The 16,925-nt window shown below is 32.9% G+C and overlaps 1 protein-coding gene and 1 pseudogene across 1 annotated transcript; both read right to left on the reverse strand.

The window, feature by feature from the left end:
• Window positions 1-200: 200 nt before the first annotated feature.
• Window positions 201-2,884, reverse strand: LOC114740276 (UDP-glycosyltransferase 74E2-like). The gene is made up of 2 exons (XM_028928395.1): window positions 2,677-2,884; window positions 201-1,106 (listed from the first exon to the last, which is right to left on the reverse strand). The coding sequence occupies exons 1-2, from the start codon at window positions 2,857-2,859 to the stop codon at window positions 318-320; spliced, it is 972 nt and encodes a 323-aa protein (XP_028784228.1). The 5' UTR covers window positions 2,860-2,884; the 3' UTR covers window positions 201-317.
• A 3,302-nt stretch (window positions 2,885-6,186) lies between these two features.
• LOC114740283 (serine carboxypeptidase-like 17) lies at window positions 6,187-14,516 on the reverse strand (annotated as a pseudogene).
• Window positions 14,517-16,925: the final 2,409 nt, after the last annotated feature.

Consider the following 16,925-nt stretch of genomic DNA (forward strand, 5'->3'; position numbering starts at 1 on the left):
AATTGTAGTATATTCTCATTGTTAGTCACTAACAAAACACAAGGGAGGGGACAATGTACTAGCCTTGTTAATTTGATCCCATGATGATTATTAGAAGAGGGACTTACTTTAAGCTAACAGGTTAAATCAAGTTTAATTTTTCTCTCCTAGCTAACAGCTTATAAGTAAGCACAAAAAAGTCAACTTTGGATTAATTTGGGTAGACAAAGAAGCATAAAACAAGAGACAATTAAACTTTAATCCGTAGTTAACTGACATATGCAATGTACTACTGTTGTTGTCTCACACCGCTCTGTAGCCAGCTATAGCAGATCAGATTATGGACAAGCAGAGAGGACAATACGATTTGTAACACGAGAAGATTCATCATCAGTTTTATCCATTTCCATAACTTTTTTATGACTCTCCACAAACTCTCGAATCTGTTTCTGAGAACTTCCACCTTCATCAATGGCTTCTGAAGCTGAAACCTTCCAAGGAATGGCATTTCTCTTCATTTCTTTCCCTATCTCACTTTCCATCACTTCCTTAATACAATTCTTCAATGTCTCACGTTTCACAATCCCATCTTCACCAGCCTCAGCTCTCATTCCCATCTTCCAAACATCCCTAACATTCTTTGCATTTAAGCTTTGATCAGTCCACTGAGGCACAGCCACCATTGGAACTCCCGCACACAAAGCTTCCAACGTAGAGTTCCAACCAGAATGAGTCAGAAAACAGCCTACAGATTCATGGGAAAGCACTTTCAGTTGAGGACACCAGGAAACCACTAGGCCTTTCTCTGATCTCTTCTCAAAGTCTTTTGGGAGTTTGGATTCTTCGTATTCTCTCACAACCCACAGGAAGAAGTAACCACGGTGCTTTAAACCCCAAGCTAGTTCCTGCATTTGATTCTCTTTGATGTTAGACATACTTCCAAACGAGACGTATACCACCGAGCCTTTGGGCTTATCGTCCAGCCATTTCAAGCAGCAATCTTCATTCTTGCAGAGATTGAAACCATAGTCTTCATCTTCCTTCAGCCTTTTGTCTGGCAACATAGATGGCACTGTTGGCCCCACTGCTCTCAACTTCGGCCAAATTGTTTTCAGCCAATCAGCCACCTAAAAGTCACATATTTACACATCTGTCGCAATCAATGGAGATATATATATATATATATATATATAGAGAGAGAGAGAGAGAGAGAGAGAGGCAATGGATTAGTTGGGTTGTTCGTTAATTAATGGGATGACTTATGTTAAGGACAAAGGGTACAAGTACTCTCCATATGAAATATAAATGCAGTATTAATTAAATGATGCATTAATATAGATATACCAAGATGTGCAAACGTAATTTGTCTCTCTGCCATCTAATTATATAATTTACTTCATTATTTTGTGCCAACTATATAATTTACTTCATTATTTAGTGGCGACTTCAATCTGATAATTCGTTACGTAGTGGCAATCTATGGACACATTAAAGGAAAAGATTATAAGCATGTGATGCGCAATTATTGGCTGTGAAGAAGTGGCTCTTTTGTTAAACAGTTATATTGCACGTGCCCCATAATATTTTTCTATGGCCATTATTGGCATTCGAAAACATATTTAACAATATTTCGATTCTAAATTAACTTTTACATTCAGTTGTGATCTCAAAATACTCATTATTTCGGTCCTAAATGTAAAGCTTATTTTATAGTATAAATTACACTATAAAATAGATCTTATATTTAAAATCAGAAGAGCATTTCATACTTTTATCTAAAATATACTTCTTTATTTGACCCCCCAAAAATGTGGAAAACACATACGGCGTAGAATAAAAATGAGGTAAATACTCTTAAATTACTAAATTACAAAATAGGCTAATAAATTATACAAAACCCTCCCTACTTTTATATCATATGTGAATAATCTCTTTACCCTTCGAAACTTTACAATAAACCACACTGAATTTTTACATTTATACACATAATTCTCATAGTATTAGTTTTGTTCATTATTCATTTGTAAATAGTTTAAACTTTATGGAATTTAAATGTAGTTAACCCAAAGCTTGAAAAGTTATATACTACCTCAATCCTTAATATAAGACATCGTTTGACTTTTATTTTGATCCTAATTAAAAAAACCCAATCCATTTTGCCTCTCAATTTATGCATTTTGTCCAAACTAGTCCTTCTAATAATAGTAGTTTTAGCCAACACACTTGATTAGTGAGGATATTTTAGAAAAGATAATACCTATTTATTATAAATAACTAACTTAACTTATTTCCTTAATCTCTTTAAATCAGTCAATTAACTCTTTTATTTAGGACCGGAGGTAATACATATATAAATAGAGGGGTATAAAATTGGTAATTTGAAGTTATCTGTAAAGGTTTATGGGGATGTATTATTAAGTTTTAGATATTATATTAAGAAGGTTACCTGTACATGGTTCTAAATTCATGGAGGCTTAACGTAGTATAATTTAGCCTCCAAAAGATAAATGATAACAATCTCATTTGCAAACAAGCATATATAAATGAGTCAATTTTGCAGGCAAGACAAGGTAAATCAATGCGCGGAATGAGATCAAAGAATGGAGTAGTTCCAAAAGTTACAGGGAAAATCAAAAAAAAGAAAGAAAGAAAGAAAGGAAAAATAAAAATAAAAAACTGAAGTAGCAGAATGCTGACCTCTTTTTCCAGCTCATAAAATGTGTTGCAAAGGATCCAATCAACCTCGTCAATGTTAGAAAACTGGGCCAAAAGAACATCAAACAAGTCTGGATGAGTTTGGTGAGCAAACACAAGAGAAGACAAATCCTTAGGCTCCAACAATGGCATCCCAGGAAGCTGAATCTCCATCTCCATCTTCATAATATCCAGTTTCTTCCTCTGCAAATGATAATACACACTGCTGATAGAAAGAGACTGAGTCAGAAACGAAGCACTGCTCAACCCAAACTTCTTAGCCACCCCATGAACCCAAGGCATGAACGAGTCATAAACAATACAATCTGCATTATTTCCAGAACTAGCAAGCTTCTCAATGAGCTCACCAAGAGTCTCTGAGCCAACCTTCTCAAACATATCAAAGTATCCCTTGAAGCTATCTGCTTCAGCAACTCCACCTTTGTCGAATCCGTCAGAAACAGTATCAATGGCTATGGAAGAAGGAAGTTTCTGTAATGTGTTGTTGAAGCAGAAACGAGTGGCCACTAGCGTCACTTTGGCTCCTTCTTGCTTCAAACGCTTGCAAAACTGAAGCATAGGGTTTATGTGACCTTGAACTGGACATGGCAGCACCAGAAAATGAGGTTGCTCCGTATTGGCGGTGGTGCCGTCACTCCACATTCTTTTTCTTTATTCTCTTCTTCTGATATATTAATTGTTTCTTGTGAGTGTCCCTTGGAGCATCCCACCACAAGATTTTATAGAAGAGAAAATGGCAGGAAGCGATCTCTCTGTTGTAGATAACGACAGTAGCAAGTTAATTGAACAGTGATCATGTGACGTGGAATCATATAATTAAACCTAACCTAATTATATACTATCAAATCTTTAATATAAGACTCGGTTGACAAATTTGAAGAGATTAAGAAAATTATTAAATTTATGTGAATCATTATATTATATATCAATTTATAAGTAACACAAATTAACTTAAAAGATTATGAATATAAAAAGTTTAAAGTAATTTGGTAACTTTTTCAGTTTTTCCAAATTAATTAATTGAGTCTTATATTAAAAATTAGAAATAGTATTTATCAAATTGCACCCTGAAGGGAGTACTGCGAGGTCCACGATGAACTGAAAATAAACACATAAAAGTAAAGGAAGCGAGGAACCTCAGAACAATCACGAGGCAATAACGCATGTTATTTTCATGGATGTCATTTTCATGAAAAATTTTTTACGTGTTTGAGATGATTAATTAAATACTGAAGGGAGTAGCAGAATTTGAGGATGAGACCAAGTGAAATAAGAAATTAAGAAGGAAGTTTCATATACATAGAAGTATGAAAATATTTTAATACAATGAAACTTTAACGAGGTCTTTAATTGTTGCCTCCGTGGGATGCGAGGGTATATAGTTTAACCATAGAACATGAATCACGATGAGCAAGGAGGACAAAGGAGAGACTGAGAGAGAAATGATCAAAAGCAGCACTTTAGCCATTGAGAAATCAGAGGGGAAGGTCGAAAGAGGAAAGAAAGGGTGGGACCTATGTGGGGCCCACAAATCTCTGTGTCTTCAATTCTCTCTCCACGTGGACTATATGAGTCTTCTGGGAAGAATCTAGATCCGTAACTTTTGCATCTATTCAAGGTTTGTTTGGATTGATTGAGTTATAAGTAACTTTTCGAACATGATTTACGGAATACTACCTCCGATCCTAATTATAAGATCCAGTTGATTAATTTGAGGAGATTAAAGAAATAAGTTAAGTTAGTTATTTGTAACAAACAATTGTTGTCATTCCTAAAATATCCTTGCTAATTAAGTGTGTTGGTTAGAACTATTATTATTAGAAGGACTATCTTGGAAAAAAATGCATAAATATGAGAGACAAAATGGATTGGGGTCTTATAATTAGGATCAAACTAAAAGTCAAACGGGATCTTATATTAAGGACCGGAGGTAGTATGAGATAAGAATGTAAGGAGAGTTATCTTAACTCATATGAACTTGTTTAAAAGTTTGTTTTGATCGGAACTTTTTATTACCGTCTCCTTATAAACTTTTGTCACCTGATTAATTATATGGCAACTAACTCTTGTTATTGACAATTTTAACTTATTTTTAAGTTTTAATTCTACTTACTGTTGTTTGTTCTGATTTACTTAAAACATTTTTTTACTTTATTTTTTTTTAATTAGAGAAACTTTGTACGCTGGCCTGCATTTGATATTAATTACTTATTGGAATTCAAATAATGATAGGAGTATTTTTAATCATGGGCATTAGCAATACGTCATTTAATTTTTTTTATATTTTTCCAGATGTTATAAGATCATGGGGTATTAAGATAATGAGTGGTTACATTATAATTAATTAATTAAGAGATATGGGAATTAACAAGTAAATATCATAAGGTCATATTTTTTATCTTCGATGAAATATTTTGCTGAAGTGAACTTAACATTGTTAAACTTGCTACTACCACTAGTGGCAAATATAAGAATCAGTTGGGAATTCAATTTGATTATAGATATAAAACCTTAATTCACTTTATCTTTCATATTTATTTATTTTTAAGTAATTCCTAACTATTACTAGGAAAGACAATATCTATTTATTATAAATAATTAACTTAATTAATTTTATTAATATTTGGAGGTGATTAACAAAAATGTTAACTTGAAACTATTTCTGTTAGGAAGAATTAGAACCAAGAACCTGTAGAGAAAAATATTTAGTTAAAAATATCCTAAAAATTAGAAATATTTTAAAGGACCATATAGTAAAATATACTTTTAGAAAGGCTAAATCATCCATAATTAATCTGCCTATATTCTCTCGTTTCCATTCAACAATGCCTCCTTAAAGGTATGATATTGATGATGGCAAAGGTTAAAAATCTCTTCCTTTCAACTGTTCAAATACAAATTGAGGATCTCTTTCAAAAGACAAAAATATATCTCCAACATCTGACTTATAAAATACTTGATATCCAAATAAATAATAATCCACAAAACCTCTTTCTAGCTGATACACTGTTCAGAGGGAAATGAGAAGTATAATTCAATTCCAGTATTATTCTATTAGAGTTTTCACTTGAGTTGAGGGATCCAAATTAAATTATCAAATGCACAAATGCTATCTGATGATCAAAAAGCCCTACCTATTCCAACATTAGAAGGTGAAGAATCATCTCGAGATTTGGCAAGGAAGCGAATTTGGCATTGATGCTGAGCTTGAATAGCTTGTCAGTGGTGGAATCGAGTGTAGAAGCCATTGAATGAGCACACGAGCGGAAGAATCACAGAGGGAACGAAGGAAGTGGACAAGGGTAACGTGCTATTTAAAAATCTATATTTTAACATTTAGTCCTTTTAAATAATTCTAATTTTTATGATCCTTTTGACTAAATATTTTTCTCTACAAGTCTTCTGTTCTAATTTTCCCTTTCTCTTGTGTTGTTTGGGAGCTTGTCTTGTTCAGATTCTCTAACAGCCCACAGGAACCCACGAAAGAAGAGATAATGAAAGTATGGGGGCCTGGATTGATATTGTCCCCATATTATTTATCACTTGAGAATAGTGAGATTTAATTTGAATTTCATCATTTATATAATATTAATTAAATATCATTTTTCTTATGTGATTGAAGTTCATCAATATCTAGCTAGGCTTCAAGAACAGATGATGTTGCTAGAGAGGCTCATTGGAAATCCACTTGCTGAACATGGCAAGGTACTCCTCAGGTTTGAATTCCGGGGCTGTATGTCCTGCGCCCTGGACGTAAATTCATCAAAAACATAATAATTAAATAGAATAGTTCCATTATAAAAGAGGAAAATTAAACAGAATAATTCCCAACCCATAGCATAGACACATCTTTTACTTTTTTCTTTTGCCCTTATCACATTAAGCTAGTTTCAATCAGCCATCTTTTAGTCCCTCTCTCTCTAGTTTCAAACAGAATAATTCCCACCCCATTTTTTGAATCTCGATAACAACTGAGTATTTTGATGAAATAATTACATTTTACCTTGACAGCTGCAAATGTCATTTGATTTGAACAAGTCCTTGTATACCTATTAATCCAAAGGAACATTTCCAGTAAGTATAATTGGAATAATAGATCATTCATAAAATAAATTAAGCATTAATTAATTAATTATACAATATATAACACAAGGCCTACCCAGCAACTTGGCCACTGACATACCAAGGCCTCCAGTCATCAACAATGGAGTAGTTCAGAGATCTGATCCATGCTTGTGTTGATAGGAAAGGACATACCATGTCATGATCACCACTGCAAAGAGCAAACTTTTATTAAGTTGCCAGAGCAACATTATCAACAAAATTCAGAACTACTTTGCCGGGAAATTTGGGGGAAAATCCCAAATTGAAAATTTTATTGGTGAGGAGAATTTGAAGTTCTATACATAGAAAATACAGTACTTTGCAATTTTTGTATACATACAGTGCCAATACAGATTTAGCAAGGTCCTCCTCATCAATAAAATTTTTAATGGGAGACTTTTTCCCCATTTTCCCCCACTTTATTTGACTTTTATTCATTTGATATTCTTATTCCTTCAAAAGGCAAAAGGGTTTGAGGTTTTAGAAGAGAACAGGTTAGGCAGGAATCTAACTGAATACCTAGGATTGCCCAACAGTTGAGCCGAGGTAAGTGTCGCTAATTTATTTATTTAGAACAATAATAGCAACCAATGGATGATAAAATATTAACCTGTAAATCAATGAGCGGTAGCCTTTTGTACTGAGATTTACATGATAATAAAAACTGCTATCAATCTCATGCTTAAAAGGTATGTCCCCATTGCAAAGCGTCCAATTTCTTGCAGTTCCCTGCTTCACATGTAATAAGTCAAATGAAGACAAAACAAGAGACTAATGCACCATAAAACACCTAAATCATCTGTAAATTAAATGGGATGGACAAAATAAAAAGAAGCATCTCCATAAACCAACTTATTCAGGATAATTAATTAATCAGCATTCACAGCCAAGACTTGGGCCACTGAAGTTGGAGGTGAAGCCATTTATTTATTTTTTTTTTTGGGAGATTTAGTCTTTAATTACAGCAATTTTACTTAACAAGCTAATTGGTTGCTTAATTGAATTGATGATGTTGTAGAATAACTATGGTTGCATCTATGTGTCATCTAGACTAGGAATTTATATAGTAATTCATTCGAATAATTAACTGTATAGTTTGAGAATACCGGAAGCATATGTGGAGATGGCTCTCCGAACATTGCAAGACAATGCTTTTTATGTGAAGCTGTCCAAGAGTGCATTTTCTTAGCATCAAGTTGAACATGTTCATGCAGCCCAAAAATCAAAAAAGAAGAATGAATCAATGATTGATCGGCCCATGCCTAGAAATATTAAACAATGGAGGGTTCTGTAGACTTAAACAGGCTAATAGAAAAAATCATTAAAATTAGGTGTTGGGCCTTCTGTATTGCATGGAACCCAAACTAGTTGGACCCTACACTGTTCATGGGTCCAAACGTACAATGCAGCTTTCACTAACGTTTATATCCATAGACTGACTGATACATCGATGATTTATGCTCAATGCCTAAGCCTTTTGAACTAGCCACAAAGAACTTCAGACGGAATGACAAGGTTTAAACGAAATCAGAAATTTTGAAGGTGAAAGTTACACTTATATTTTGCAATAAAAAAATTTCAAGAGAGATTGTTGTGGAAATTGATTCTTCTTGCATGAAGAAATAAGCCACCCTAACTCCAGATCACCCACTCAACCTATAGGCAGCATGTTTAGGAAGCTCGATAAGAAATTAATGATTGTTTCCACCAATGTAAGATGGCTTTAAGCTATCACCCAAGAAATTTTGAAGTGAAGGCACTGCTGGGCAAAAATTTGCTGATGTCGGTTCTCAAAGAATCTTTTGGCAATAAAACAAAAGAAAAAGAAAAAGAAAAAAGTTATCAAAGAAACCTGGAGAAGCTCATTCCCCCAATAGCCTAACTTCCTGAACAACAGTGGTATCCCCTCAGATTGATGGGGTTCACCTATTCCATTGCATAAAGAAGTGATTGATGCACTCTACAAAAAATGGAAATGATAAGTTGCTAGCTTTAGTTCCTGTCAACTTCTCTCATGGACCAGCTATTTTCATAATTGAAACACAGTTTGTTGGTACTAAACAGGGTTGCTGTTACAAAAAGTAACCTACTAAGCGGCTTGTACCAGCAGAATTTTATGCCACTTGAATAGGTGACCATGTAAGAACTTAAAGACACAAGGAAGGTGTGATCTTTCACCTGAAGAATATGAAGGTGAAGAATGAAAAGTTTGTTGCTCATTAGCTAATATGTTCAATAGATTAAGTTCTTATCTAAGTAACAAATGAACCAATATCTACCCATATCAGTCACGCCATGGCAAGAGATAACTGTGAACTTCACTGGTTTTCCAAGATCCTAAGGGTATAGCCCAATTCCTGTGGCTGTGGATGGTTTCTTCTTGTTAGAATAAATTTGGTCCTGGCCAAACATGTTCAAGTCTCTTATTCATTATCCTTACAGGCCCTGATTCATGCTTAGCTGATGTCAGTTGAATGATTTAAACAATAGCTGCAAACACACTTTTACACTTTCTTTTGCTTGATGCCGACCTTGACCCCTATTATTTAGAGGTCATATCTGGTATTCAGAGTCCACCTTGATTTGGTGCCACTCTTGCTTCCCACACCGAAATAGTACTTCACCCCTCAATGTCTCAAGGGTTATACAATGAAATAAAAGATAACTCCAAGTAGAAAGCAGTATGAAGCCGAAACAAGGATATACCACCAAAAGAGAATTGGTTATATATGTGATCAAACCTTTTGAACGTGCAATGCTTGGCGAACAACATCACTGTTAGCCCAATAATTAGATAGTAAATATTTGTTTCCCTGTAAGAAAGGAAAAGGAAGAACGCAAATATTAACATCAGAGTTATTAGTGAATTAAAGTTATATAATGAATATCATGGTTATTAATTTACCAAATTAAGATAGAATAAAGCATAATAGACTTTTAAAACATTAAAAAACTAATTATTTCATGGCAGATTACTGTTTTTCATTTCCTTTTCGTCGAATGTCATCCTTTCAATTTAATTCTTCAGCAATTTTTTTACTTCCACTTGTTATTGTCACATGAACTAATTTCTCAAGAACGTCTGTTAGTTTTTTTTTTTTTTTTTTGCTTTAGGGATCCATTGCAAGAAAACAGTAAAACTTTTGGAAATTTTCTCACCAAATAAATGTTTAACAATATTTCACAAAAACTTTTGTAATGAGGCGCCAAAACTCCTCACAGACAGTTTCTAAAACTTCCTGCAGCCAGTTATCTTGAAAAAGTAGAATTTCTCGTGCTAATTCGCGGGTGTGTGAAGTTTTTGAACTTCTGCCCATATCTATTGTCAAGCAATCAGCACATGCGTGTAATGTGTAATGTGATCAAGTGCATTCCGGGCAACCATTACGTGCAATACTTCATCCAATTCAACGACTTGACTCTTAAAAAAAAACAAAAAAAGTAATCATGCAAATAAATGGATTAAATTGAGAGGCACTAATTGAATAAGTTGTGCTTGAGTTTATAAGACATAATGAAAAATCAAAAACGAAAAAGGAAGAAAGAATTATCACCGGAAAAAAAAAAACGAAAAAGGAAAAGCAAAAATAAAAGATTACCTGACATATATCTGGGGAGAGGAGTTTATTGGTTTGATCCTTTAGATAACTTAGATATCTCCTTTGTACACTTTCTTTTGGTGGACGCGTATCATGACCACAATACGGATGTAAAATGTGATCATGATATATATTTGCAATTAACTGGAACGAAAGAGAAATTGAAAAATTGAAATTACCAATAAGAACAAATTTTCAGACAAGAAACAAAGCCACTAGTGCTTTACCTCTTGAAAAGACTGGAAATCTCTCAAACATGACAAGTTTTCCGGGTCTATGTCTGTATATTATCCTTTACAACTTTTCTGACGTGACTGTCAAACATTTCAGGGGTGTTAGCATTAAATCCTGTTATTTCTTTGCCCTTTCCAACAATATTTTTAAGAAAATTACCCAAAATAACCTGTACTAATGAGCTTAATTACCTCATAGAGTTCATCAGAGATGAGTGCCATTCCATGGGCAAATGGGATTGCATAATTTAGTTCATACCCTGTAGTCACTGGGTTCCCTAGTATGTATCCCTGGAAAAGAATGTTTTAATATCTCAGAATCTTCAACATCTCTGAGTTCAGATGCAGTACAATGACAAATTGAAAATAAGGGTGAAAGACAAAATAGAGATAACCGATTGCAAACCTCCAGATTTATCCATGGTTGGATTCCATTTTCATTACCTACAGGCTCACATAATCAGAAGATTAATTGAATTACTATCTCACAGATTATGTGCATTGAAAGACACACCCAGATACTAACATATCCACGGGCTTTTTTTCCACCATAACATATAAAACTTTAAATTTGTTGCGCTTGAGACAGAGTGACACAATCAGTTGGAGACTATTAGAGTCATTTGCCTTCACAACAATATAAAATGTACTTTTAACTTGCAGCATTTACTGTGATATGAAGGAATGACTTAAGCACTCCCATTATTCAGATCATAACCTCAAGTTGTAGAAAGAGTTAACTTTTTTTTTCCACAAAAAAATAATTGGGAGATGAAACTTTGACAAAAATTGGAGGTTTGACGTAAAATTTTCGTATTATAAATTTGCTGATCCATTTGCAAGGTTATCACGATAGAGAGTTGTGTGTACCATTTGAAATTTCTAGAGAGATGGGAAGGATTGGAATTCCAGAATAGGAGTCACCACCCAAATAGACTTTATTTGATAGATATTCTGGATGATCAATCAACCACTGCAAAAGTAACAAATGTTACAATGTTGACCTTTTATACATCAACATCAACAACAACAACAACAACAAGCCTTATCCCACTAAGTGGTGTCAACTACATGGATAGTATGGCACTATTATGTTCTGTCAACAATGTTGACCTTTTATATCAGGAGAAATTTTAAATAAAGTAAAACTAAAATTAATATGTATGTTTTGGCAGGACCTCAAACAAAGCCACACTGTTAACCTCACTTGAATCAATGGACTTCCTAGTTCTCATTTTTCTAATGAATGAAAACACACAAAATAATAAGATTAAAGATGTGAGAAGAAAGAATGAAATTGAAAAGTAATCCCTTGACTTTCACACAATAATATGAATCTTTTTTATTTTTGGGTTCACATAGCAATCAACTGCTAAAATGTGATAGTTGTGCGATAAATGAAATTAAAATCACGCTAAATAACACGCACTCACTCTCACACCTTCCTCAAAAATGGATGAGAATGCTGAATAATATTCCAATCACCTTGCTGAACAGCAGCTTCAGTTTTTGCGTAAGTGAAGCCCGCTCCAGCAGGCAAATCTACAAAGATAATACTACTGACCTGAAAGAAATAAAAGCAGTGTGATAGCGTGAGGATCACCTTGCAAAAATATCAACTTTGGATTATGAGGAGTGTGCGTATACATATAAGTATGTTTTTTTCCCAAGAGAATATTCCTCCACAAATAACAAGCAAGAAATTAGAAAGAAAAAAGTTACTTTATTAAGTAATGACTGCATATCAGCAAGGATTTTTATTTTCTATTTTATTTTATTTTGCAATATCTCTCTTCTTTTCTCTACTATATGTTTGGTGGGTATCATGTATTTAGTGAAAGTAAATTTTATACATACTTTTTACAGCCTACCAATATTTCATGTTGAAATTTTGTTGTGAGAAGCAAAAGTAATAAACAGCTGCATAGCTATACAATTATAGATAAATATCTCACCTTTGTCCAAGTTTGTGGTCACAAATTAAACTAGGCAAGCTCTCATTGTATCTTTCTATGAATGCTAGTAGGCCTTCACAGAACACACCCAAAGACAGCGTTATACATATGGTCATACACACGCATGCACATAACCACACATATATGGGGCATGCTGGTATAATTTCAGACCCAAAATAAGCTTCTCCTCTGATTTTGAGTGGTGCACGTTTTAGGAAGATCTGAGATGCTGCATCATTTCCCCTTAAGGAAGTGATTTTGAAAGACAATGGAGAAGTCCTTTTGGGAACACCCAATATTACCGGAAGAATATAGGAAAGATTAGCATGGAAAACAATGGAGAAGAAATCTCATGAGAGAAGGAGATGGAAATAGAAGTTTGGTATTCACTTTAAGGATTTTAGGGAAAAACAGAAAGTTGAGAGATTTGAGTTTTGGGAGAGCAATGCTGATGTTTACCAACTTCATAGATAAGGCCTGTAAAGGAAGAGCAACCAGGACCTCCTGATAACCAAAGCAGGATTGGATCCTCTTTAGGATTATTCTCTGAATTTATAAAATAGTAGAATACCTGCACTTCTTCTGATTCTCCTACTCCCACATACCTGAACAAAAGATGCCTCGTCATTATAACATATTCGATGTTAATTCTTCTTTTCTTTTTCTTTTTTGGGACCAGCGATATTAATTCTTCATTTAACTTCATATACGAAGATGTCACATACTTTTCGTTCTTTTTTTTTTTTTTTTTTAGATTTTTTGTAAGTTATATTTTTGGTTCTTTGAAAATGCTTCCTATTTGTCTAAGCTTGCTAGGATGGGAAACATCTCAACGAGTGAATCACATAAAGACTTAAGGGCTAGACAGTTGAGCATAAGTTATTTAGATAAAATAAAATGTAAATTACCTCTCAATATATTTGAATGTAAATTACCTCTCAATATACTTGTATGAACAAGCTGTCAATCAGTATTTGAGTGGATGAAGGTGGATAGATGGAAGGGAATGGGAAGGAAGAAAGAGAATTGACTCACAAACAAGTATGATGAGAAGTGACATGTTTGATAGATAACAGTAACAAAGAGTGACTGTGTGAAAAAGATACTAAAGAAATGAAGATAAATATAAAATTACAACAATATCCTTCAACCAGAAAATGAACAAACACTAACACACCATTGGAGAGCTGCAGTTAGAGGCATTCGACGGCACTCAGTCAAATAAAAACATTTTGGGCAAACCATACCAAACCAAACAATTTCAAGCTTGAAATTCCAAAATCTGGCCATATAGCTCTGCAAGTTCATGCTAGCTGGTCAAGAAGCATTGCCCTTGCTGCCTCTTTTTAGTCCGATCAACATAACCGACGCGTCGGCGCCGACAAACGCCCGACTTCATCGCTGGCAACCACGTAGAAGCATCGAAAAGAGACCCACCAATTTCGGCATGGTCGTGGTCGCTGCCTCCAATTTCGGCATCGGTGCGGCGGCGTTCTTGGGAGAAAAGCTGTGCGCCGCTAGCGCGGGACCTCTGGGCATGGCAGTGGGGGCACGGACTTAGTAGGTGTGTTCTAAGAAAGAAGAAGGAGGATCGCCTCCATTGAATCCGGGCATGGTGAAAAGGAAGCTCATTTTCCTTTTCCTAATGCCCGGTTTCAAACCAAACGGACTCCTAACTGAAAGAGTGATAATATGTTCCCGGAGGGAAAAAGGAAATGGGAAGGATAAATGACATACCAGTTTCAAGTTGAAAAGGAAGAGGTCCATGGAAGCCAGGAAGAAACTCCACGGTTGAACGACAACTTACAGGTTGAAAGAAAATCAGTAAAAGGAGAGCAAACAGAAGCAATGCCATCTCGTAGTAACTACAGAAGATAGAAGCGATGTGATAGGAGCCCAGCCTCGCCATTTGAGATGAAGTTTATCACTAATTTCTGTGTAAGATGGGGAACAAGTGGAGAGGCTCTCATGACTCGTAACTGTGTCCTACTTTTCTTGCTCACCGCTTTTCGTCAAACAAATGGAGAGAACTGAGAAGGACATTCCACATTTGCAAACCGAGAAGGACATTTCACATTTGAGAACCAGCACCGTCAAATTACATTTAGGACCATAAATTTTAAAATTTTTAATAAAGACCTTTTTTTTCCAACAAATTTTAAAAAAAATTAATTTTTTTGGTGGTTATCTTTGCTCAAAAAATGATTTTTTTCTTGAAAAATTCTAATTTTTAATTTTTTATTTTATACAATATTTTAATTTGTTCTGTCAATTTTAAAAGTATATTTTTAATCTTTTAACTATAAAATATTAATATTAAATGGTGATTTTTTTAAAAAAATCATAATCATTTTAAAAATAAAATTAATAGATAAAATCCTATAAAAATTTGAAAATTAATTTTTTTGGTGGTTATCTTTGCTCAAAAAATGATTTTTTTGAAAAATTAATTTTTGTTCTTTAATTTTATACAATATTTTAATTTGTTCTGTCAACTTTAAAAAGTATATTTTTAATTTTTTAACTATAAAATATTAATATTAAATGGTGATTTTTGTTTATAACAATCATAATCATTTTAAAAATAAAAATTAATGGATAGAATCCTATAAAAAAGTTTGAAATTAATAAATTCAAAACAAGAAATTTTTACAAGACGTGTTTTTATTTATAAGTTTAGTTTTATCATTTGATAATATTTTATGAGCATTTAAAATCTCAATATCATTATTTTTTATTAAGGGATTTAGTGTTAAAAAATTAAAAATATACTTTATAAAGTTAAACATCAAATTAAAACATGATATAGAGGTAAATAATTCAAAATATACTCTTTAAAGACTAAAATATATTCTTTAACCTTTTTTTTTTTTTTTTGGAGAACAAGGCATGAGGGAAAGCGTTCCGTATCAGCAGGTCATCCAAGCCGCACGCGGCCCTGACAAGTTCCATTATTGATGATTTTTAAGATATCATGTCACAAGAAAAAAAATAAAAAAAAATATATGTTGAATTTCAAAATGATAATATATGATTATGATATATTTGAATTTGTCAAAATTTTCATAAGAGTAGTCAAAATCATTGCAAGCATACTTAACATTATCTATTTATCTTTTTTTAAAATTAATATTTAATATGTATTTTTTTGTATTTTTGCTGGTGATAATTATTTTGGAGAAGAGATGGACAAACACAAACTTATCCCCATCAACACGGGGCACATTGAAGAAGGCGGCTTCGGATGGGTTTGGGATCACAGCAGCAAGTCCCGAGCTAACTCTTGTAACGCCAAAATTAGCTTTTTTTTTTTTAGTGGATTGGCATAAAAGTCATATTTGGGTTAGCATTGTTATTTAATAGGCCTACGGTATAAAATCAAACTATAATTTAGAGAATAACTTCTGAAAAAAAAATTATTTTGAGAATAGATCTTGAAAGAATAGATTTTGTAAAAAATAATTTTAATAAAAAGAGTATTTAGATAATTGTTAAGCATTTTTTATACGTACAAATTACTAAAAAGAACATGAGTTAATATAATAATTACATAAAAGATAGATTTTATAATATATTTTTATTTGAAATAATAAATTGTTAATAATATATTTTACTAACATAATAAATAATATATAAAAAAAATATAATTAATAAATAATTAACATCAGTATATGTATTTATAAAATATAAGATTAAATATGTTTTTAGAAAAATAATTTTTTTTGCCAACAGAAAAATATTATTTCGCCTTAAAGATTTAAAATATGAAATACCATAATATTTTTCATAACTAGTTTTTTTAAACAACATACTAACTCTGATTTTTAATATAAGAGTTATTTTGATATTCAACTTAGTCTTAAATATAAAATCTCAATCTATTTTATTTCTTATATTTATCCATTTTTTAAAATGGTGTTTGTAGCGGTTACACATATTAAATATTTCATCTAATGATACTTCTAACAAATACACATGATTAGAAAAGATATTTTAGAAAAGATAATATCTATTTATTACAAATAGCTAACTTAATTAATTTTTTTTAATTTACTCAAATTAGTCAACTAACTCTTATATTAAAAATTGGAGGTAGTATTTACAATGTAAAAAAAAAAGACCCCATTTTCAAAAAAAACAACATTTTTGCTTTTTATGAAACCATAATTTGGGCCAAACTAAGGTTTTTAAAATATCAGTCTGTTTTGACCAAAATCAAATGAAAAAGCACTTAAAAAAAAAAAAAGCACTTTTACATTCCAGCTTTCCCGCTATTCATTCCAGGACGGTGGAGTCCAAACTCCAAAGAGGTTATGCTTTGACCTTATTCCCTTGGGTTT

Source organism: Neltuma alba, unplaced genomic scaffold (genome assembly GCF_004799145.2).
Source record: "Neltuma alba isolate B1F8T4 unplaced genomic scaffold, ASM479914v2 tig00003097_pilon, whole genome shotgun sequence".
NCBI lineage: Eukaryota > Viridiplantae > Streptophyta > Magnoliopsida > Fabales > Fabaceae > Neltuma > Neltuma alba.

What these genes read in the sequence shown, in the direction of transcription:
- LOC114740276 (XM_028928395.1), bottom strand. Translation starts at nt 2,859, where the DNA reads ATGAAGATGGAGATGGAGATTCAGCTTCCTGGGATGCCATTGTTGGAG. An exon ending in TTTATGAGCTGGAAAAAGAG is followed by an intron (nt 1,107 to 2,676) that starts GTCAGCATTCTG and finishes TGTGACTTTTAG; the next exon opens with GTGGCTGATTGGCTGAAAAC.